Below are 23063 nucleotides of genomic sequence, written 5' to 3'. Positions count from 1 at the left end.
GGTTTTTTTTTTCAGTGTGCATTTGATTTTTTTCCCCTGATTCTTTAAATACTAAAACATCATGATTAGGAATATTATTGTTATGTGAGTAATTTTGTCATCACAGGTATTCATCAAAGTAATAGACACAAATGACCATCGTCCTCAGTTTTCTACATCAAAATATGAAGTTGTTATTCCTGAAGACACAGCACCAGAAACAGAAATTTTGCAAATCAGTGCTGTGGATAAAGATGAAAAAAACAAACTAATCTACACTCTGCAGAGCAGTATCGATCCATTGAGTCTCAAGAAATTTCGCCTTGATCCTGCAACTGGCTCTCTCTATACAGCAGAAAAACTTGATCATGAAGCCATTCAGCAGCATGTTCTCACAGTCATGGTAGGGCTTTCTGCTCATTCTTCTGACACACTGTTTGGTTCCTGCAGGGTTCCATGTGATTGAGAGTGATCTTTAATCAGTTTTAAGGAAAGCTTTAACAGGATCAATAATATGCTGATTCTTTTAGGTACGAGATCAAGATGTCCCTGTAAAGCGCAACTTTGCACGGATTGTTGTTAATGTCAGTGACACCAATGACCACGCCCCCTGGTTCACGAGCTCCTCCTACAAAGGGCGGGTTTATGAATCAGCAGCTGTCGGCTCAGTTGTGTTGCAGGTTACAGCTCTGGACAAGGACAAAGGGAAAAATGCTGAAGTGCTGTACTCTATCGAATCAGGTATTTTTGGAGCACTGCTTTAATAACTGCTTTTTTTTTATAACTGCTCTTTTTTTATAGGTTTATAACTTTGCACTTGTTAGAAAGTATGTTTTTTCTAAAATTAGTTCTAGATGTTGAAACATTTCTGTGTATCAAAACTGCTTAAATTGATAGCTACCATTTTACATGTTAGGAGAAAGAAACAAAGTTAACTTTTAATTCATTGGAAAGCAAAGCTAGAGAGTCCTAACTATGTTTGGGTAATGTTCTTGGAGATTCATAATATTAGCATAATTCAAGGCTCTGAGAAGTCCTGCAGTAAGGAAAACTTTATTTGACCAATTCAGGATTTCCAAAATGGTTTTAACCACACAATCGTTTTCCTCCATAAACTATGAAGTACTCTTAGGGTAAGGCTGGCCTAGTGATTTAACTTTTTTTTTTTTAGTCAGAGCATATCTTCTCTTGGGCAGAGCAGGAAACTGTGACAGAGTGCCAACTCATCCAGTTCTAATTGGGTCACGTCTCATAAAGGGTGTCCATGCCTCTCCTACCCCTTCCAGGCTTTGCTTTTCTGCCACTTTCACCCCCATGCATCTTTCACAGTTGCATTTCGTTCATGGAATTGGGTTGGTACAGTAGGTCCCAGGGTTGGGACGAGGGCTTGAAGAAATGTTGAAAAGGCTAAGGGGCTTGCTGGAGTTGGGCAGGAGACAGCAAAGCAGGGAGACCAGCTGGAACTGTGGGCCTGGACAGCTCTGGGTGTGATAGGGCAAGAGGTCCAGAGCCTTGCTGGTAATTCCAAGAAGGAGGATCACCAGGAAACGGTGGTGACAAAGTGAAATGTTGTTCTGTTTTCTGTTTGATGCTGCTATTCACTCATTCATTTCTTTATTCCGTGGACTCTCATTTTATATGCCCGGTGCCCTGCTAGGAGCATTTGTACTTGTGCTTGATAGGTAGGGGTTACCATCGGTCCACAAATGTATGTGCTTGCAAAAGAATTCTGCCCCTGATTGAAACAGGGATCTGCTTTAGGGCATGTGATTTATTCAGTCAGAAATCATCTAGCTTTGGGACTTGCCCGACTCGTGCCAAATACTATGAGTAAGTGATTAAATATCAAGAAGGCAGCTTCCAGTTTTCCATCTTTCTCAGTGCCATTGTCAGTACAAAGGTTAGACTCTCATTCTTTCTCTATAGTGATTTTAGAATATTGAGATCATCCACTTAACTTTTTTTCTGTAAGTCCATACCTCTGCATATTTAGAAATTATGTATCTTTTCTGGGCATTAGAATTGACAGAGGTACAATTAACTGAAGATCATATAATCCAAAGCTGAGCAAATGGAGAGTACTTCTTTGCTTTATCAATGTGTTTTATGTGGTTAAACTATTTTCATCTTAATATATTTGAAGTTTCATTTATTTCCCTGAAAATGACCAAGCTTAAGCCATCCCTCACAAATAAGACCTCATATACTGCCCAAGGTTGCAGTGTTAAAATGTGTGATAGTGTAGTTAGTGCCCTGAATAAAACTGATTTTTCCATTGGTTCAGAAATTTAACCATTAAAAACGTGCATTCCATTTGTACGTGCCTGAGCACTTAAATAAAATAGTTTTCCCCCCTGAGACAAACTTACTGGATTTGTGTAGGAGAAAATGTTAAACTTTCCCTTAGCTTTCACATAGTTTTCAGCAATTGGGCGTTTAAAATATGATTGTTGGTGCCTGACTGAAGGCATGCACATTCTTTAAATGCTTGTAATGACTGATGGGATTAGTAATACGGTATTCCAAGAATGGAACTGTGTCTCCACTCAAAGAATAGATAATACCAAGGGCCTATTCTGATATAAACTCTGGGCTTCAAAGAAGATAATTGGATAGATTTGGTAATGTAAAAATCATGCTATACAGGTTACTTTACAGGAAACAACTACCATTAAAATGCAGTAGAATTGTATGTGTGTAAATCTGTTGAATAGTAGGAACTAGAAAATGGTCACACAGCCTTCATTCAACAGTGTATTCATAGTCACCTGCTTCTGACTTGTGTCAGATTGCATTTAATAAAGTTCAAAAGAGTAGTTACAAATTCAGGCTGTAACACTGCATGATTAATTAGCAATTTATGGAGCAAAAGGTTTGGTCTGATGAGGAGTCTTTAGGGAAAAAAGGAAGTAATTAAAGAATATTTTCAGTAATAATTGAGTTAGGTGTTAAGAGACACATCGGTGCCATACTCTGGGTTGTAGTGTTTTATTTATTTTTTTAAAGTAGATGATTGTTAATTCAAAACTGTTATCTCTGGAAATAGAAGACACTCCGTAAATATACTTATTGATTAGAATTGGTTTTCTTCCCCAAACTTACGTAAAATGTAATTACAGTTGAAGCTTTACAGAGGTTGCCATTCTGTGGGGCAGTCAGCATCCACGGCATGTCCATCGTGGGAAGAGACAGGTCCTGCGCACAGCTTTCTGATGTGCCCTTTGGGGTGTACATGTGTAATACAGTCATAGCTGACGAGCACACATTTGCATGTTTGTCCAGATAACTGCCTTGTTCATATGGAAAGAACAATTTAAAACTATTTAGAAATAACCAGTATCTCTCCTACAGTGAATGACTAAGGCCCCAACCTAGTACAGACTTCTGCCACTGCCCTATTAGTTTGTTCACAAATGCCATATGTATATTTCAATATTTGGTGAATGTGGCTATTACTAGATCAGACAAGGACACATTCAAGCCACTCAGCAGCCCTCAGTGTTGCCACAGAAATATGGTGTTGCTTTCCATCTGCAAATCTGATGGTTTCTGCTGTAGTATATGTATTGATACAGGTAGGATCCATATACTGATTAACTAGCTGTGTTCCTGTGTAACCTTCTTGTTATCATTGACAAGCTCCGAGCTGTCTTTATCAAAGTCGAGATACTGCAAGTAATAAAGAATGTTTTGAATGTCACATTGCTAATAAAAATTTTTTATCAGAGATTTCCAAATAGTCATGACACGTTCCTTTTGCTAATACTTTTAAATGAAGTGCCGCATCTAACAAGTGGTTGTTGGTAGTGATTGAAGTATAGCATAAATGCAGGGAAACAAAACCAAGTAGAAATATAAATATGGTACTTTAATGAATGTATTAATTTTTTTCAAGCTGCTGATCAACCTGTTTGGTATTTAATTTGTTTTCTTTCCATACATGTGTAAAAGTTGTTTCATTCAACAAACATTTGCTGAGTGTCTCCTATGTGTCAGGCATTTTTCTAGGCAGAGATGATAAAATAATGAATCAAACAAGCCATGCTTAAGTGGAGCTTACATCCTAGTGGGAGAACAGATAAGAACAAGTGACAATATGTGCTGTAAAGAAAAAACAGGGTAATGGGACAGAAACAGCCATGCTGAATGGGGAGGTCAAGGAAGGCCTCACCACCACATTCTCTAAGAAGGAGGCATTTGGGCAAAACCTGAATGAATGAACGCCTGCATGGAGAGGCAGTGAGAATAGCTGGCGGAAGACTGTTCCAGGCAGGGACCCACCAAGCCCAGTGGTTCCGAGATGAGGATGTGCTCACGTGATTGAGGAGCCTTCTCATTGCAGATAAAATCCATTTATTCCTCCATGCGAGGCCTTGTGTATTTGAAGCTTTAAGATTTTCACTGTACAAAGTAAAAGAGAAATGCATCTAGATGACTGAATATAAAATATGGTAGGTCAGCTGCTTTATTAGTACAGACATAGGGTAGTAAAGAGTGGGGATGAAGACAGTTGTCCAGAGGTTTTCACAGCCCCCCAAGCAGTCAACCAGTCACAGCTTTGGAAGTGGGGATGATGCAAAGGTAGCTGAGAAAGGACCTTGGAATCCCAATAACCAACTAAAACACAGTGGGGGAGAACTGGAGCCACTGGCGCTCATAGGTACAGACAGGCCGGAAATTAGTGTCTGCGAGGCCTGGCAGAGGCAGCATGACCCCGTTTGTGGGCCAGGGTTCGTCTCAGAGCTTCGTGGCCTGGAGACATTCTGGACCTCTGTCCTGTTGCAGGTTGAGGCATGGCCTTGGGGCCTGGATGCAGAGCCAGGCAGACTTAATGAAAACCAGACTGGGTCTGGCCTCAGAAAGAACTATCATGGATTTTTGGAAAATGTATTAAAGGAAGGAAATGAAAGCTGTAGAGGAAGTGTTTACTAGTAATGATGTGGAGGAAGGAGTGCTTGGTTGAGCCCCTGGTTTGCAAGTCACAGCAAGTAATTCTGGTCTATGAAGCGCCGTCCATGCTTGATTGCAGACCTCGAGGAACACAGAATTTGAGAAGGCGGTTAAGTGGCAAGTGGACTTTGTTTTGGGTAAAGTGTAATAGTTCAATTTTTCCAAGATTTAAAGAAAAGTATATTTTATAAAAGGGATTCTTTTTAATCACTGAATACATCATTTTTATTACTAAGAAACAAGTTATACGTCTTTCCACTATAAATTCACTCTGATGAAAAAGAATTTTTAACTCCTAACAAATGCTACATTTTCAAGATTAAAGGAATTATCAGTAGGCATTCTTTCTTCTTGTTCGAAGTTGTTTTCCCCTCAAATATGTCAAGTAAGCTTTTAAAGACTCAGGCATGGGAGCTTCATGATCTTCTGCCTCAGCAACTTCTGCGGCAGCTCCTCAGACTAGATCAGTTCTATGACTAGAATAAATGATTCTGGACTCTTTGCTTATAAAACAGAAAAGGGATGAAGGGTTCGTGGTTGGATCGAATCTGAGGACCCTCACACTGCCTTGATCTACCCAGAAAGAGAGTAAACTGCAGAACTGTAGTAAACTCCTGGTTTCAGGAAGAGCTCAAGTGGCACAAAACTATGGAATATTGTGGAGTTGCATTTGCAGCTAAATACATGTACATAACGTAGCTGGAAAATGTCTAAAGAAAAGCAAGTAAAACAATCTTTAGAGTTTTCAGCCTCAGCAATATTGACATTTTGCACCAGAAAGTTCTTTGCTGTGGGGCTGTCCTGTGCGTTGTAGTATGTTTAGCAGCATCCCTGGCCTCTACTCACTAGAGGTTAGGAGCACCCTCTCCCCACAAGTAGTGGTCACCAAAAAGGGGTCCAGACACGGTTGAATGTCCCTCTGGGTGAAAGCACCTCCAGTTGAGAACCACTCACCTAGAAATTAAATTGACCTGAAAAAATTCAGGGGATATTACTGAAATCTTGAAAAAAAAACCATAAAGTGGGGCAGAGTACACACAGGCTTACTCATCAAGTCCCCGAATGCATAAAATAAGGGCCAACTCTATTTAAGTTTGTTAAATTTAATTGAAGTCTTCCCTTTTCACAGTGGGTAAGATTCTTGAGAGTTTGCAAGTGATAAATAAATATATTCCAAAGGGGTTTTGAGGGACTCTTGGAGATGATTAACTAAACTCTTTTATGGAAGGATAACCAGATCCTTCCACAACACATTCCTGATTCAACCAGAGAGAGTGACTTTTGGCTTTAGGTACAGAGTGATATTACTTCTGTTTCTTTTCATAATCTATAGACAAAACAGAAAAGTTTGCCCTTAGAGTAGATAAAAATGAAACAAATCGAAAAAATGAGACAAATTGAATAAAACAAGTTCCATTCGAATATTGATAGGTCCTTGTATTTTTCTCTAACATTCTTTTTTCTCTCCTCCCAGGAAACATTGGAAATTCTTTTACAATTGATCCCATCTTGGGCTCTATAAAAACTGCCAAAGAATTAGATCGAAGTAACCAAGTGGAATATGACTTAATGGTAAAAGCTATAGATAAAGGCAACCCACCAATGAGTGAAATCACTTCTGTGTGTATCTTTGTCACCATCGCTGACAATGCCTCTCCCAAGTTTACATCAAAAGAGTATTCTGTTGAAATTAGTGAAACTGTCAGCATTGGGAGTTTCGTCGGAATGGTTACAGCTCATAGTCAGTCATCAGTGGTATATGAAATAAAAGATGGAAATACAGCTGATGCCTTTGATATTAATCCACATTCTGGAAGTATCATCACTCAGAAAGCTTTGGATTTTGAAACTTTGCCCATTTATACATTGACAATACAAGGAACTAACATGGCTGGTTTGTCTACGAATACAACCGTTCTAGTGCATCTGCAGGATGAAAATGACAACTTGCCAGTTTTTACGCAGGCAGAATATACGGGGCTCATTAGCGAATCAGCTTCAATTCACAGTGTGGTCCTAACAGACAGGAATGTCCCATTAGTTATTCGAGCCACTGATGCTGATAAAGAATCAAATGCTTTGCTTGTTTATCACATTGTTGAACCAGCTATACACAAATATTTTACTGTTGATTCCAGCACTGGTGCTATTCATACAGTACTAAGTTTGGACTATGAACAAACAAGTACTTTTCACTTCACTGTACAAGTTCATGACATGGGAACACCATGTTTATTTGCTGAATATGCAGCCAACGTGACTATCCATGTTATTGACATTAATGACTGCCCTCCTGTGTTCTCCACATCATTGTATGAAGCATCTCTTTTGTTGCCAACATACAAAGGAGTCAAGGTCATTACAGTAAATGCTACAGATGCTGATTCAAGCGCATTGTCACAGTTAATGTACTCCATCACCGAAGGCAACATCGGGGAGAAGTTCTTAATGGACCACAAGACTGGTACTATAACTGTACAAAACACAACTCAGTTGAGGAGCCGCTATGAGTTAACTGTCAGGGCCTCTGATGGCAGATTTGCAAGCTTAACCTCTGTGAAAATTAACGTGAAAGAAAGCAAAGAAAGTCAGCTGAAGTTTACCCAAGATTTCTACTCTGCGGTAGTGAAAGAGAATTCTACTGAAGCCAGAAGGTTAGCTGTCATAACTGCTATCGGGAATCCAATCAATGAACCCCTGTTTTATCACATCCTCAACCCAGATTGCAGATTCAAAATCAGCCGCACGTCAGGAGTTCTGTCGACCGCTGGCATACCGTTTGATCGTGAACAGCAGGAGACCTTTGATGTGGTAGTGGAAGTGACACAAGAACGCAGGCCTTCAGCGGTGGCCCGTGTCATTGTAAAGGTCATCGTCGAAGACCAGAATGATAATGCACCGGTGTTTGTCAACCTGCCTTACTACGCCGTCGTTAAAGTGGATACCGCCGTGGGCCATGTTATTCGCTACGTGACAGCCATCGACAGAGACGGCGGCAGGAACGGGGAAGTGCACTACTACCTCAAGGAACACCACGAACACTTCCAAATTGGAGCCTCAGGGGAAATTTTACTGAAAAAACAGTTTGAACCTGACACCTTAAATAAAGAATATCTTGTCACAGTGGTTGCAAAAGATGGAGGAAACCCAGCTTTTTCGGCTGAAGTCATGGTTCCCATCACCGTTATGAACAAAGCCATGCCTGTGTTTGAAAAGCCTTTCTACAGTGCCGAGATTCCAGAGAACGTCCAGATGCACAGCCCCGTTGTCCACGTACAAGCCAACAGTCCAGAGGGCTTGAAAGTGTTCTATAGCATCACAGATGGTGATCCTTTCAGCCAGTTTACTATTAACTTCAACACCGGAGTTATCAATGTCATAGCGCCTCTGGACTTTGAGTCCCACCCAGCATATAAACTGAGCATCCGAGCGACTGACTCCTTGACCGGTGCTCACGCTGAGGTCTTTGTGGACGTAATCGTGGAAGACGTCAATGACAACCCTCCCGTGTTTGCCCAGCAGTCCTATGCCACCACCCTGTCCGAGGCATCTGTAATTGGCACATCCGTGGTTCAAGTCAGAGCAACAGATTCTGACTCAGAACCAAACAGAGGGATTTCATACCATATGTTTGGGAATCATAGCAAGAGTCATGATCATTTTCACATAGACAGCAGCACTGGCCTCGTTTCCCTGGTTAGGACTTTGGATTTTGAGCAGTTCCAGCAGCACAAGATTTTTGTAAGGGCTGTTGATGGCGGCATGCCTCCTCTGAGCAGCGATGTGGTTGTCACAGTGGATGTCACCGACCTCAACGATCACCCACCACTATTTGACCAACAGATTTATGAAGCCAGAATTAGCGAGCACGCTGCCCATGGGCATTTTGTGACCTGTGTAAAAGCCTATGATGCGGACAGTTCAGACATAGACAAGTTGGAATATTCCATTCTGTCTGGCAACGATCATAAGAATTTTGTCATTGACAGCAGGACAGGGATCATCACGCTCTCAAACCTGCGCCGGCACGCCCTGAAGCCATCGTACACCCTTCAGGTTTCTGTGTCTGACGGAGTTTTTAGGAGTTCAGCTCAGGTTCATGTGAGTGTGATTGGAGGCAATTTGCACAGTCCCATTTTTCTTCAGAACGAATATGAAGTGGAGCTTGCTGAAAATGCTCCCTTGCACACGCTGGTGACCGAGGTTAAAGCAACTGATGGGGATTCGGGTATTTACGGTCACGTTACCTACCATATTGTAAATGACTTTGCCAAAGACAGGTTTTACACAAATGAGAGAGGACAGATCTTTACTTTGGAAAAACTTGATCGAGAAACCCCAGTGGAAAAAGTAATCCCAGTTCGTTTCATGGCCAAGGACACTGGTGGAAAAGTTGCTTTCTGCACCATTAATGTCATCCTTACAGATGACAACGATAATGCACCACAGTTTCGAGCAACCAAGTTTGAGGTGAATATTGGATCCAATGCTCCCAAAGGGACGTCGGTCATCAAAGTCCTTGCCAGTGATGCGGATGAGGGATCCAATGCCGACATCACCTATGCCATCGAAGCAGATTCTGAAGGCGTTAAAGAGAATTTGGAAATTAACAGACTGTCTGGCATAATAACTACAAAAGAAAGCTTAATTGGCTTAGAAAACGAGGTCTTCACTTTCTTTGTCAGAGCTGTGGATAATGGGTCTCCACCCAAAGAATCTGTTGTTCCCGTCTATGTTAAAGTACTTCCACCAGAAATGCGGCTTCCAAGATTTTCAGAACCATTTTACACCTATACAGTTTCGGAAGACGTTCCTATTGGAACAGAAATAGATCTCATTCGAGCAGAGCATAGCGAGACTGTCCTTTACAGCCTAGTCAAAGGGAATACTCCAGAGAGCAACAGAGATGAGTTCTTTGTGATCGACAGACAGAGTGGGAGACTGAAACTGGAGAAGGGTCTGGACCATGAGACAACTAAGTGGTACCAGTTTTCCGTACTTGCCAGGTGCACTCACGATGACTATGAGGTGGTGGCTTCTGTAGATGTTAGTATCCAAGTGAAAGATGCAAATGATAACAGCCCTGTCTTGGAGTCTAGTCCATATGAGGCATTTACTGTTGAAAACCTGCCAGGGGGAAGCAGAGTCATCCAGATCAGGGCGTCTGATCTAGATTCAGGAACCAATGGCCAAGTTATGTATAGTCTAGATCAGTCACAAAGTGTAGAAGTCATCGAATCTTTCACCATTAACATGGAAACAGGATGGATTACAACCCTAAAGGAACTTGACCACGAAGAGAGAGACAGTTACCAGATTAAGGTGGTTGCATCAGATCATGGTGAAAAGGTTCAGCTCTCCTCCACAGCCATTGTGGATGTTACTGTCACCGATGTCAACGATAGTCCCCCACGGTTCACAGCAGAGATTTATAAAGGGACTGTGAGTGAAGATGATCCACCAGGGGGCGTAATTGCCATCCTGAGTACCACGGATGCTGATTCTGAAGAGATCAACAGACAAGTTACATATTACATAACAGGTAACGAGTTTAAAGTGAATGGTTTAATTTAAAATTAAGTTGTATTAGAAGTATAAATTCTGAGATATGTATTTTATGGAAATTGAGAGTTGAAGGGACAATTTTAGTATATCTAAAATAAGTAGAAATAACATCTATTAAGCTATGTTTCAAGTTCTTTGCCTGAGCAAAGCCAGTAGTTGTTTCATTAGGCTGATTTTGATGATTCATTCTGTTGATCTTTATACACAGTGTATAAAAAAGATATTATAATTTAAAAAATCTATAGTTTCAGTGTAGGCTAAAATGTTTACTGATAGTCTTGAAATTTTATTTGGCTTAATGCTGTGTTTAAATACACATTTTAGTGCTGCTTTCTTTGTTTTTTGGGTTTTTTGAGGGTTTGGGGTGGGAGGGGTTAGTGAATGGGAAAGCTAATAAAATAAATTTAAGTGTAATTACTTTCTTTAAAACTTAATTCTTTTGAATCATAATATTATATATCTTTTGTACAATTTATTTCTCCTGTTATTCCTTTTTTTATTTCAACAAATTTGACTGTCATCTCCTTCCATTGATTTAATAGGAGGGGATCCTTTGGGGCAGTTTGCTATTGAAAATATACAGAATGAATGGAAGGTCTATGTGAAGAAACCTCTAGATAGGGAAAAAAGGGACAATTATCTTCTGACTATCACAGCAACTGATGGGACCTTCTCATCAAAAGCTATAGTTGAAGTCAAAGTCCTTGATGCAAATGACAACAGTCCCATTTGTGAAAAGGTAGGATACTCCTTAAGTCTATATATTATGAATTCAGATTTCTTTCTTAAACCTTTCAGAAGGACTGTCAGGTGGTGCTGTAGAGTAATTCAAATGTGTTTCATGTTGTAATCTCAATGTTTAAGTCGAGGTGAGGGTTAAATGGGGCAAGAGTTGGATTAGCTTCAGAACTACTTTTGGGGGATGCTAAATAGCTTAAAAACCTAGTTCAAAATACTGTGAATTGCTGACAGGATTACAGTTGTATATAAGCATTGCTCTGTTACGTTTTCATGAAAAGATTCCCTTCATTTGGGGGTGAGGCAGCTCTGTTCTGCACCAAGAGACCGTATTTTGGGCCCTTGCTCTTGTACACGCTAGAGGAACCCAGAGGTGAAGCGTGTGGCTTCTGCCCCTGTGGAGCCCACCGTTTAACATGAGGACAAAATGCACACCAAGGAAGAGCTGCGCCACCTGAGGTTGCTCAGTGAGGGCGGGAGTTGTCCCCGGAACTGGAGGATGAGGAAAAGCTCAGCCTTTGGGAGGTGGTGATGAGATCACCAAGAGTGGAAACAGAAGGGTATTGGGGCCGGAGGGTAAACTGGGTGAGAGGGGCTATGGAGGGCATTCCAGGGAGCTGGGACTCCACGAATCCTTCCTTACGTGAAAGGTGGAGATGGCGTACTCCAGGAGTTCCTGAGAGAAGCTGAGTCTGGTAGCATTGTTTCCATTTAGCTGAGGAAGTGTGAAAGTGGGGATAACAGGCAGTGGACTGAGGCACAGGGAACAGAAGGATGAAAGATGCTGTAACGGGAAAACCAGTGGTACTTGGTCCTGCCTGGCCGTGACATCGTGACAAGCATGTTAGTTAAGTCAAGGTTGACTTTAGGTTTCCTACAGGAGTGTTTGGGAGAAAGACCACAGATGAGCCTGGAGCGGGAATTGGTTTTAGAGGAAGCATGCTGAATTCCACTTCAGATTTGTTCAGTTTAAGATCATGGGACGTTCAGTTGAATGTGTTTTTATAGTCGTTTAGAGTTAGCGAGATGGAGGATGGGTGTGTGAACTTGGCAGCTTGGGTGGATAACTGCTAACTGCATTCGCTTGAGAGGATAATAGCAAGGAGGGAAAGAGTAGAGAAAGGTATCCCCCTAGAGAGAAAGAAGGCGGAAGGAAGAGAGCGCAGATACCAGCACAGTGTAGTTGAGAGCAAAGGAGGGGAGAACTTTTAGGAGGCGGGATGGCCAGCAGAGGTGTGACACAGATAAAAAGTGGACTGAGTGAAACAGACCATTGGGTTCAGTGACTGGCTTGGAGATGGTGGTCCCAGTGCGGTGATGTGGGTGGACGCCTGGTTTCAGGAGATTAAAGGGTGTGTGTTAACAAGGAGATAGATCTGGCCAGTGACGAAAGTTGGGAGTAAAAAGTAGGAAGAAGAGTGTGGTAGGTAAAGGGAAGGCTGGGTCAGGGAGCAGGTGACTTGGAAGGGGGCGGGGAGGTGGAGAGCGCTGCAGTGGGCATGAGCTGTGTGTAGCTGGACGGGCAGAGGGGCAGAGCTCTCCGGGAAATGGATACGAATAATTCAGCTGGGGGGAGAGCGGGACTTCTGAGGGGTGAGGAGTTCATTCCAATCCATGGTTTTGGTGACAGTGGTTTATGGAAGGAGGATTCTGTGTGTGCGTGCGTGTGTATGTATCTTATAGAAACTAAATGTGTGTGTTTTGCTGTTTTTCAACACTTTTCCTTTCACCTTTGGTATTAATTAGGACACTAGATCATTCGGAATCATCAGTATTACAAAATATCCTGTTTCATGAGTCATAGTTCACCTAAAATTGAGCTCATATTAAGAAAATAAATTTAACAACGTCTTATCTGTTTGTCTTATGTTTTGGTTTATGACATGGATTTCTAAATATTTGGAACTGGAAAACAACCGTTCACTGTGTTTGAGAATCAGGTCAGATTTGAAGAGAGACGGGGTGGAGCAGGGCAGAAGAGAGCCCTGGCCTGAGCATCACTTGCCCCCCTCCCCGGTGGCCTTGGATAACCTTTGTTTTCTCCCGTGTCATGAGGCTCACTTCTCTCCCAAATGCAGTTACTTGGTGGTGTTTTAACAGTGATTGCAAACAATAAATTCCTGTGTTGGAAATTAGACGTAATGTATCAGGCTTGTATTCTCTCTAATTTTTAGGTAAAAATGGAGTGTTATGTGTATTTTCTCATAAGAATTTAAATTAAATTAAATATGAAACCAAATCAAAGACAAAGTATTCAGAATTCTGTAGGTTAAATGTCAGGTCAGACTCTTTCAGCGTATGGGGTTGTTAACTGTTATATGAATCCTCTCTGTTTTAAATGTTTTGTAAGAAAAATAGTTTTGAAAGCCCCTTGGATTTTAGTTTTAGTCATTTCCCATGTGTTCTGTGACCAAAGTTAAATGATTTCTGTTACTCCCTCGGCAGTCATGTTACCTTTTAATGTTTTATGTTAACAGTATTGTTTAAAATCTTTGTAGACTTTATATTCCGACATGATTCCAGAAGATGCCTTTCCTGGGAAATTGATCATGCAGGTCTCTGCTACAGATGCAGATATCCGTTCCAATGCCGAAATTACTTACACATTATTTGGTCCAGGTGCAGAAAAATTCAAACTAAATCCAGACACAGGTAAAGGTAGAGTTTGGGGCAAAACTAATTGTGTTCCAGCAAAGTCACGCGTGGGTGGTTTTGGATCACACGGAAAATTTGAAATGACAGTTTGTTCTTGTAAAATTTACTCTCCTGCTACAAAAATGGCATCTTTTAGAAATGCAAACAGCAATTCAATGTGTAAAATTTGGGGTGAGATAAAAAAGAGCAACAATCACCTACTTGAACCGAGGATTTAAAATTTATGTTTTTTTATATCACCTTTTTAAAAAAAAACTCAGAAGTTAAAGTATATCTCAAACTTTCTGCTTTATCCATTTTACATATAGTTTGTTTTCTTGAATTTGTGACCATAAATTTATAATTTAGTGTATTCATTAAAATGATGAGTGGTATTTTACTTTAAACCTCTAGGACTTTCTCTTTCAATTTGTATTTTGTTAAAATTGGGGGTCAAGTAACAGTTTTCTATTAAGCTCCCCCCAAATTAATTATAAACATGTGAATCTAATTTTTGAGTCAATTTAAAAATATTTTCAATTTGGTAAATTGGCAGCTATTTTGCATTTGGGCATTGTATATAATGCGAGAGGTCCTGACCTGGAGATCTTTAAGGCTTAGAGCTAGCACCTGGCAGGGTTTGAAACCCTCCAGCTCTGAGGGCTCTCACAGCTGCTGACTCTGTCACTAATAAAATTGTTCTCCAAAGGAAGGCTGTTATTCAGATTTTCTAAATGTAAGAGAAAAGGGGAAGAAAGATGTGCTCTTGCAGTCACATCTTAAATTTCAAGTGAGCCCATTTATTTTTGTTTTTAGGTGAACTGAAAACATTAGCCCCCCTTGACCGCGAGGACCAGGCAACCTATAATCTTCTGGTCAAGGCCACGGATGGAGGGGGAAGATTCTGTCAAGCTGATATTGTGCTCACGTTAGAGGATGTGAATGATAATGCCCCCGAATTCTCTGCTGATCCTTACACCATCACCGTGTTTGAAAACACAGAGCCTGGCACGCTCCTGACAAGGGTACAGGCCACGGATGTGGATGCAGGTATCGCCCAAGTGATGCTTTTGCCTTCAAACTATGCACTGTTACCTGAGGAGGAGCCTATTTTAGAGCACTGTTCCACATTCAGCCCCTCTGATGACCCCTACCTCATGCATGTTGAATAACTCACCATTGTCATGCTACCGTTAAAAATCGTGTTAGAATTAAAAATGGAATGAAATCTTCAGAATAATAAACTCTTTTTTTTTTTTTTTTTTTTTTTTTTTTTGCGATATGCGGGCCTCTCACTGTTGTGGCCTCTCCCATTGCGGAGCACAGGCCCAGCAGCCATGGCTCACGGGCCCAGCCACTCCGCGGCATGTGGGATCCTCCCGGACCGGGGCACAAACCCATGTCCCCTGCATTGGCAGGCGGACTCTCAACCACTGCGCCACCAGGGAAGCCCAATGAACTCATTTTTAATGAATATTTGAAGTCTCAAAATTGTGCCCAGTGAACTTACTGTTGTAAAGTATCTGTGGTACCCCTAAAATTCTGCTTAGTGATGAGATAAACTGATCTTTATGTCCCATTGAATTAATTAGTGAAGTGTTATTTTTTGTGAATAAAGCATTAGTGACAAAGAGATTTAGTATCATAGGAACATAACAGAAGAAAACGATATATTGTTATAGTTTTACAGACCTTTCCAATTTTTTATAGAGAAAATAAGACTCTAAGGTATATATTCATAGCATTTTGATAGCAGAGAATAAAAATAACTTCTTCAGTCATTCTAACGCTGAAGAATCAGAAGAATACCAAAAATGTTGCTTTTCAAATAAATTTTTGTTACTGAAGCTAAATAACAAATAGGCTTTATTTTTAAAGATCTGCTGGCTGTTAGAGCATAAGTTCCTGCATAACATAGTCTGAAAAAGCCAGATGACTATGAAATTATATTTGTTTTAACTCAACAAATTGCTCATTTTAAAGTTTACATTTTTAAGGTCATAGTCATAAGAATTTTAAAATAATGTATATTGGTATTTTCCCTTTTTCATATGTATGCTGGATTTAAAAAAAAATAATTTGTTTACGTTTCTTGAAATAAAACATTCTGACGTGATGTCATGTCTTGACAGGACTGAATCGGAAGGTATCCTACTCACTGATTAACTCTGCTGATGGACAGTTCTCCATTAATGAATTATCTGGAATCATTCAGTTAGAAAAGCCTTTGGATAGAGAACTACAGGCAGTATACACTCTAACTTTGAAAGCTGTAGATCATGGTTTGCCAAGAAGGTTGACAGCTACCGGCACTGTTGTTGTATCCGTTTTGGATATAAATGACAACCCACCCGTGTTTGAATACCGTGAATATGGTGCCACAGTGTCTGAGGATGTTCTCATTGGAACAGAAGTTCTTCAAGTGTATGCAGCAAGTAGGGACATTGAAGCAAATGCAGAAATCACCTACTCGATAATAAGTGGAAACGAACATGGGAAATTCAGCATAGATTCTAAAACAGGTAACCTACCATGCAAACGAGAGGAAGCCCTTTATTCTGCAGAAAACGGCTAGATTGCTCATCACTTCACCTGGTACAAAAACAGGTCATACATTGTCAATAGATACTCTAAAAGAGAAGACCCAAGTTTTCTTTGTGTTGTTGTCATAAGTGGGATTCAGAGTGGTTTAGAAGACTTTAAACTATAGTTCTACATAATAAAATACATTTCTGCCTTATCCATTATAACTATAAGCAAATTAACTTTAAATAGAAAATTAAAGCATCACACTCTAGTAATTTAGTAAAGATATAAGGTGTCATAAATCAGTAAAGGTAAAGAATTGAAGATGGTAGAAGATTTTGCAGAATGGCTCCTTTTTATGGCCCACGTGGATCTCATGTGAAGTAGCTTCCCAGGTGAAACAGCAGTTTCGACCTCTTTGATCTTAGTTTCAGTAGGGGACATCTGATAATTCATTAAATTGATCTCTTCATTATGCTAGTTATAGACAACCGTCAAAGTACTTGGACCGAGTCACTTACTGAGTGACCGCCAACAAGGTCAGAAGTCATTGGCGCTATTGACTCTGGCTGCATAAATACTTTTTGTAGTCTTGTTAATCTGTCATCTAAAATAGCTGTAAGTAAATTGCTCTGTAAAAAATTGCCCCATTCCAACTGTATTTAATTGTATGTGGCTTTCAGCTGAAGGGTAGGGTGTGTGATGATGCTGTTTAAAAATGTATTTTTAGCACATATCATAAAATTGTTATTTTTATGGCTCTTTATGTAGGGTAGACTATAAGGAAGTTAAAAGGAAAGACGTTAAAGGAATTATTAAATCAAAAAGGGATTTTTAAAAAATGACGGGATATAAATAGTTATTCTGGAGATTTTTTAAAAGGATGTACATTTCTGTAAAAGAAAAAGTATGAGAAGGAAAAGGAAACGAAAAGCCAAAGAACAGAATTTTTGTGTTTTCTATTTCATTAAAGTCTGTAGTAAACTATCATTAAAAAGAGATAAGAAATGTTATCATTTTTATAGCAGGGAGACATAAGGAGTACTGACTAGGAAAGCAATTCACATATCACAAAGAGTATCAGGAAAGTAATTAAGAGAAATAAATAAGGTTCCAAGGATGGGCAAATTCATGTTTTAATTGTTGAATTAAAAAATTAGAAACCATACATAAATGGTAAGTAAACTATTGAACTGAAAATTTTAGTCATAGGAGGAGAATGTGGTGGCATTTTAAAGCACTGGAAAGTAATTTTGATTTTCTGTTCAGGGGCCATATTTATCATTGAGAATCTGGACTATGAAAGCTCTCATGAGTATTACCTGACGGTAGAAGCCACTGATGGGGGCACACCTTCACTGAGTGATGTTGCAACTGTGAACATCAATGTAACAGACATCAATGACAATACCCCAGTGTTCAGCCAAGACACCTACACGGCAGTGATCAGTGAAGATGCTGTTCTTGAACAGTCTGTCATTACAGTGCGTACCTTTTCCCCTACAGCCTTCTTCTGGGTCTTTGCAAGAATTTTTAGTGAGATTGATCCAATTTTTGTAGTGGCCTTACTTGAAAATATTGATAATTTGAAGATAGGGAAATGTCTTTTGCTAGCCTCTTTAGTTACTGACTCTATTATAAGTGATTGCCTTAACACAAACTAGCTGTTGATATCAGAAATTTGCTGAGTAGACTTCTGTCCCTCCCTCATCTGTCTCCTAAACCAGAGTGTGGTATTTTCTAGGTTATGGCAGATGATGCCGATGGACCTTCAAACAGCCACATCCACTATTCAATTATAGACGGCAATCAGGGAAGTCCATTTACAATCGACCCTGCCAGGGGAGAAGTGAAAGTGACCAAACTTCTAGACCGGGAAACAGTAAGTGGAAAAATCTGACGTAGATTGTTTACAGATTATCAGATCAGTAGATGGAAGTGCCTTGTATTTGCCTCTGCTGACATTTTTGGAAGTGTTAAAAGGGTAGAACCAGCCTTGTTCTCAGTAAGTGACAAGCAAGATATAAATACTTGAAAAGCAGTTGTAGTATGAAGATCTCCAGAATATGTGATGTGTTTCATAGTAATGTGAAGTTTGGATAATAAGAGTTTGTATTCAGGACCAAGTTACTGTTGGCACCAGTGTTTTGAGACGCTTCATGGAGCTAGAAGCTGGGTTTTAAATAATAGCAGAGATTCAGGAAACCATAGTGTTGAGAGGAGGGAATTCCCTGTGAGGAACCGGGGGAACAAGGATGGAGGAAGGAAGAGACGTGGGGTGTCTTTAGGTGATTCTGTTCAGTTGTGTTGGAGTAGAGTGATCGTACAAACAGGTGAGGGAGGAGAGATAGATGAAGAGTTTTAGGAACAGATGACAGGCCACAGACAAAACCAGGATCGTAGGTTCAGGCTGGCACTGCAGGCATTAGGTGGTTACCGATGCTGTGAGCCCAGGTGTAACAGCACAGGAGGTGGTTGCTGAAGACCAGTCCTACAGCAGGTCTAAGTGTTATCCCAGAGGTGGGAGGGACAGTGACAGTTAATCAGTTATGAAACAACAAGAGCCCAAACTGGGAAAGTAGCAATGACGAGTGAATGACGAGACAAGTGTGGAAACTTTGTAGAGGAAAAATTATGGTCCACAGAGCTCAGCTATGGCCCTCCAGAGAAAGCAGTGGTGGTAGATGACTCGATGCATTTCAGTCTTGCTGTGACTGGGTGGTGCCATTAAAGGCGAGTAGGAGGTCACAGGGCGTAAACTCAGCACTGGGAGAGGTGCTTGAACATGGTTTTCAATATGCTGATTTGTAGTGGAAAGTGGCGTATTCAAGTAAAATTATTCAGCCAGTATTCAGAGATTTTAGTCAAACTTAAGAGACTTGAAAGCTGGAAATACAGATATGGCACATGCCTCTGAAGATGATTATGGAAGTGATCTGAGGTATTGAGATAAAAGTGAGTGAATAAGGAGAGAGGCAAGCCCTCCCTCCCTTCATCCATCCGTCCATCCATCCATCCACTTAGTCATGTGCTCTCACAGACAGGAGGGGAGCTGCCTCAGAGGTAATGACGTGAAGGAGAAGTGAAAGAGCCTTGGTTTGGGGAATTGGAAGGGCATCGATGATAATAAAGACTGCAATTTCAGAAGAGTAGTGGGTAAATCCAAGATTAGAGGAATTTGGGGAGATAGTGCTGAGATATTTCATCAAAGTCCATTCGTTCATTCCTTTTCTGACCTGTTATTTTTGAGCGGGGACTTTCCCAGAGTTTAGGAAGCATGACTGTTATGCTTAGGGTTGCAGTACTGCTGGGCAGAACAAAACTTAGTATTTTTGACTGAAACACTTCTCAGATCCTTTAGTATACTCATGTCCATTGTGAGATAGCAAAAGAGAGTCTCCCAAGCTACGTCGTCCTCTTTTTGTTGGAGCGTCTTTCAGGACTGACATTCTGCAGCACGTCCTCTGGGGTTAGCCAGCTTCTTGGCCTCTTCACTGCTCATTCTGGAAGAGAGAGCTTTAAAGAAACTGTCCTGGAAGAGGGGCCACCTCACTTAATTCACCTTCTTTTGTAGGAAGTTCTCGAAGAGAGGATCTTGGGAGATTTAGACAGTTGGCTACAATCCAAGAGTGACATGGATGCGGGGAGGGTGAGCGGAGTGTTGAGAACGAGTGAGCCCTCGAGAGTAGGAGGCAGCTTGCTGTCTGCCTGCTTCTGGCTCAGAGTCACACTGGGGCCGGAGGGAAAGTTGCCTTCCCCGCCACTAGTAAAGCAACAGCCTTCGACATATGTGATGTTTTCTCTCATCATTTGTATTACTTTTCTGTCTTAATTTCTGTTAATAGATCTGCAGGTTTTCAAAGTTAGAACAGTTTAACGGAACAAGTACGTTTCTGAGAAGCATTGGAGATTCTCATCCCTATTAGTAACTTTTTCTGTCGAGCAGATACATTACATTTTTCAGATCAGTTATTTGTAAGCTAGGGAATTGCCTGCCTGCAGGACACGGGGAATGGCAGGCCCTTGGATCCGCCCCTCCAGTAATCAGAAGTACGCTTCAGGCTGAACCCTGCGCTTGGGCCTTGTGGAAATGGACATGATTCTCTTTATCTTTTCCCCGAAAAGATTTCGGGTTACACGCTCACCGTGCAGGCCTCGGACAACGGCAGTCCACCCAGAGTCACCACGACCACTGTGAACATAGACGTGTCTGATGTCAATGACAACGCTCCCATCTTCTCCAGGGGAAACTACAGCCTGATCATCCAGGTGATCCTGGGCCCAAGCCTCACTGAACGCACCCCTGTTGAAATAAGCTCTTTTTTGGCCTCAGTGGTTCGTTTGAAATATCTTTCTTTTCCAAAGACTACTTTTGAGAAAAATGGGAACAGTGACATTACAGGGGTCTCCACCAATACTAAAAGATGAGCATTTCCAAGATGCTGTCATCTCTTCCTGTGCTTTGATTTTTAAGATATTCTCACTAGCTTGATTGTTAACCTTACCTTCTGCCCTTGCGTTTCCTCCTTGCCCCTTACCCTCCCTCCTCCCTGCCACTCCTCCTCCAAACGCCTCCCCTCCCTCACCCCTCCCGGCACCCCTCCCTCACTCCCCCCACACCTTTCTCCTCACATGCCCCCTCCCCTCCAGCCCCCTCCTTCCCATCACCACCACCCCTCCTCTCTCCTCCTTCCAAATGGAGCGGCAGTGTCTCTCTTTTCTGTAAATTTCATATTATAGAAAACGTGCATATGATATGGGGTTTTGTTGAAAGTTGTGTGGTTCTCTTACTCTTGCAGGAAAATAAGCCCGTGGGGTTCAGCGTGCTGCAGCTGGCAGTGACGGACAGGGACTCCTCCCACAATGGCCCTCCCTTCTTCTTCAGCATTGTGAGTGGAAACAAGGAGGGGGCATTTGAAGTCAACCAGCAGGGAGCCCTCCTGACGGCAGCTGCCATAAATAGGAAAGTGAACGACCATTACTTACTGCACATTAAGGTATTGAAGTCTGTCTTTATGATTTTGTTGTGGACTCATGGAGAAGAGCTGCTTTGGTGGTTATCTTGTCCTATGTAAACAGCTTACATTGCATGAGAAGACAAAACTGAATTAGAATTATAGTCTTTTTCTGGTTTTTTAGTCAGACCTTCATTTTTATCCCATGGCACTTCGTGGGGGCTTATTTATTCATTTGGTTACTTTGTCATAGACGTTGGTAGAGCTAAATTTCAACGTAAATTAGTGAAAGGGCTAGAAAGAAGTATTTATCCTGTCTCTTGATAATACTTCTCATGTGGAAAACTAATATCTAACGATTGGTAATATTTTAGAACTTGAACAATGTAAATATATTTTTATTAAGTTGTAAACGATGACATAGATGAAGGTGATTTTTTTTTTTCCCTTTTCTCGTAGGTGGCAGATAACGGAAAGCCTCAGTTGTCATCTTTGACATACATTGACATTAGAGTCATTGAAGAGAGCATCTATCCTCCTGCAATTTTGCCACTAGAGATTTTCATTACTGCTTTTGGAGAGGAGTACTCAGGTGGTGTCATTGGGAAGATCCACGCGACGGACCAAGACGTGTATGACACGTTAACCTACAGCCTCGATCCCCAAATGGGCAGCCTCTTCTCTGTCTCCAGCACGGGGGGCAAGCTGATAGCCCACAAGAAGCTGGACGTAGGGCAGTACCTCCTCAACGTCAGCGTAACGGATGGGAAATTTACCACCGCAGCTGATGTCACGGTGCACATCAGACAAGTGACGCAGGAGATGTTGAACCAGACCGTGGCCGTCCGCTTTGCCAACCTCACCCCGGAAGAGTTCGTTGGTGACTATTGGCGCAACTTCCAGCGAGCTTTGCGGAACATCCTGGGCGTGAGGAGGAGTGACATTCAGATCGTTAGCTTGCAGCCCTCCGAGCCTCATCCGCACCTGGACATCTTGCTTTTTGTAGAGAAATCAGGTAGCACCCAGGTCTCAACAAAACAACTTCTGCACAAGATTAATTCTTCCGTGACGGATATTGAGGAGATCAGTGGTGTGAGGATATTGGATGTGTTCCAGAAGCTCTGTGCAGGGCTGGATTGCCCCTGGAGATTCTGCGACGAAAAGGTGTCCGTGGATGAAAGTGCGATGTCAACGCATAGCACGGCCAGACTGAGCTTTGTGACCCCGCGCCACCGTCGGACAGCTGTGTGTCTCTGCACAGGTAACACACATACGCACGTGGAAGTAGGCAGTGCAGGTCATTTCATGTACGACCTTTGAAGGCTATACGTTAAAGATTGTTCTCTTGAAATTCCTATTAATTAGCTTTCCCCCCTGCCCTTTTTTTTTTTTTAAACAAAGGGGGAAAATGCCCACTTGTCCATCATGGATGTGAAGACAGTCCATGCCCTGAAGGATCTGAATGTGTCACTGATCCCAGAGAGGAGACATACAGCTGCGTCTGTCCAGGTGGCAAGTTTGGCCAGTGCCCAGGTGAGAGGTTCAATAATTAAGAGTACTTGTATTTAAAAAAGTAACTTTCAGAGTTTATTTTCTTCTTTGTTGGAGTTGAAAAGTATTGTAAAGTATGTTTATTATAACAAGCCAGACATAGAGGCGAATAAAGTAGTAGCTTTTCCTTCCTCTTGAACTCCTCCTGAGTTAATAGTTTGATGC

The 23063-nt window shown here is 41.4% G+C and overlaps 1 protein-coding gene across 4 annotated transcripts in view; it reads left to right on the top strand.

The window, feature by feature from the left end:
• FAT1 (FAT atypical cadherin 1) overlaps nt 1-23063 on the top strand; it is a 122023-nt gene that overhangs the window by 85119 nt on the left and 13841 nt on the right. For all 4 annotated transcript variants that reach the window (XM_022571047.3, XM_089903664.1, XM_022571048.3 and 1 more), the window contains exons 8-20: nt 107-382; nt 510-720; nt 6404-10471; nt 11037-11233; nt 13731-13884; nt 14683-14916; nt 15999-16388; nt 17662-17876; nt 18137-18274; nt 20518-20661; nt 21192-21389; nt 21807-22608; nt 22749-22880. In XM_022571047.3, coding sequence (XP_022426755.2) covers nt 107-382; nt 510-720; nt 6404-10471; nt 11037-11233; nt 13731-13884; nt 14683-14916; nt 15999-16388; nt 17662-17876; nt 18137-18274; nt 20518-20661; nt 21192-21389; nt 21807-22608; nt 22749-22880 — 7159 coding nt within the window. The remainder of the gene's footprint in view (nt 1-106; nt 383-509; nt 721-6403; nt 10472-11036; nt 11234-13730; nt 13885-14682; nt 14917-15998; nt 16389-17661; nt 17877-18136; nt 18275-20517; nt 20662-21191; nt 21390-21806; nt 22609-22748; nt 22881-23063) is intronic.

Source organism: Delphinapterus leucas, chromosome 21 (assembly GCF_059928025.1).
Source record: "Delphinapterus leucas isolate spDelLeu-1000000601 "Yukka" chromosome 21, BTC_Dleu_Yukka2, whole genome shotgun sequence".
NCBI classification, from domain to species: Eukaryota; Metazoa; Chordata; class Mammalia; order Artiodactyla; family Monodontidae; genus Delphinapterus; species Delphinapterus leucas.
This window is presented reverse-complemented; position numbering and strand designations above follow the sequence as displayed.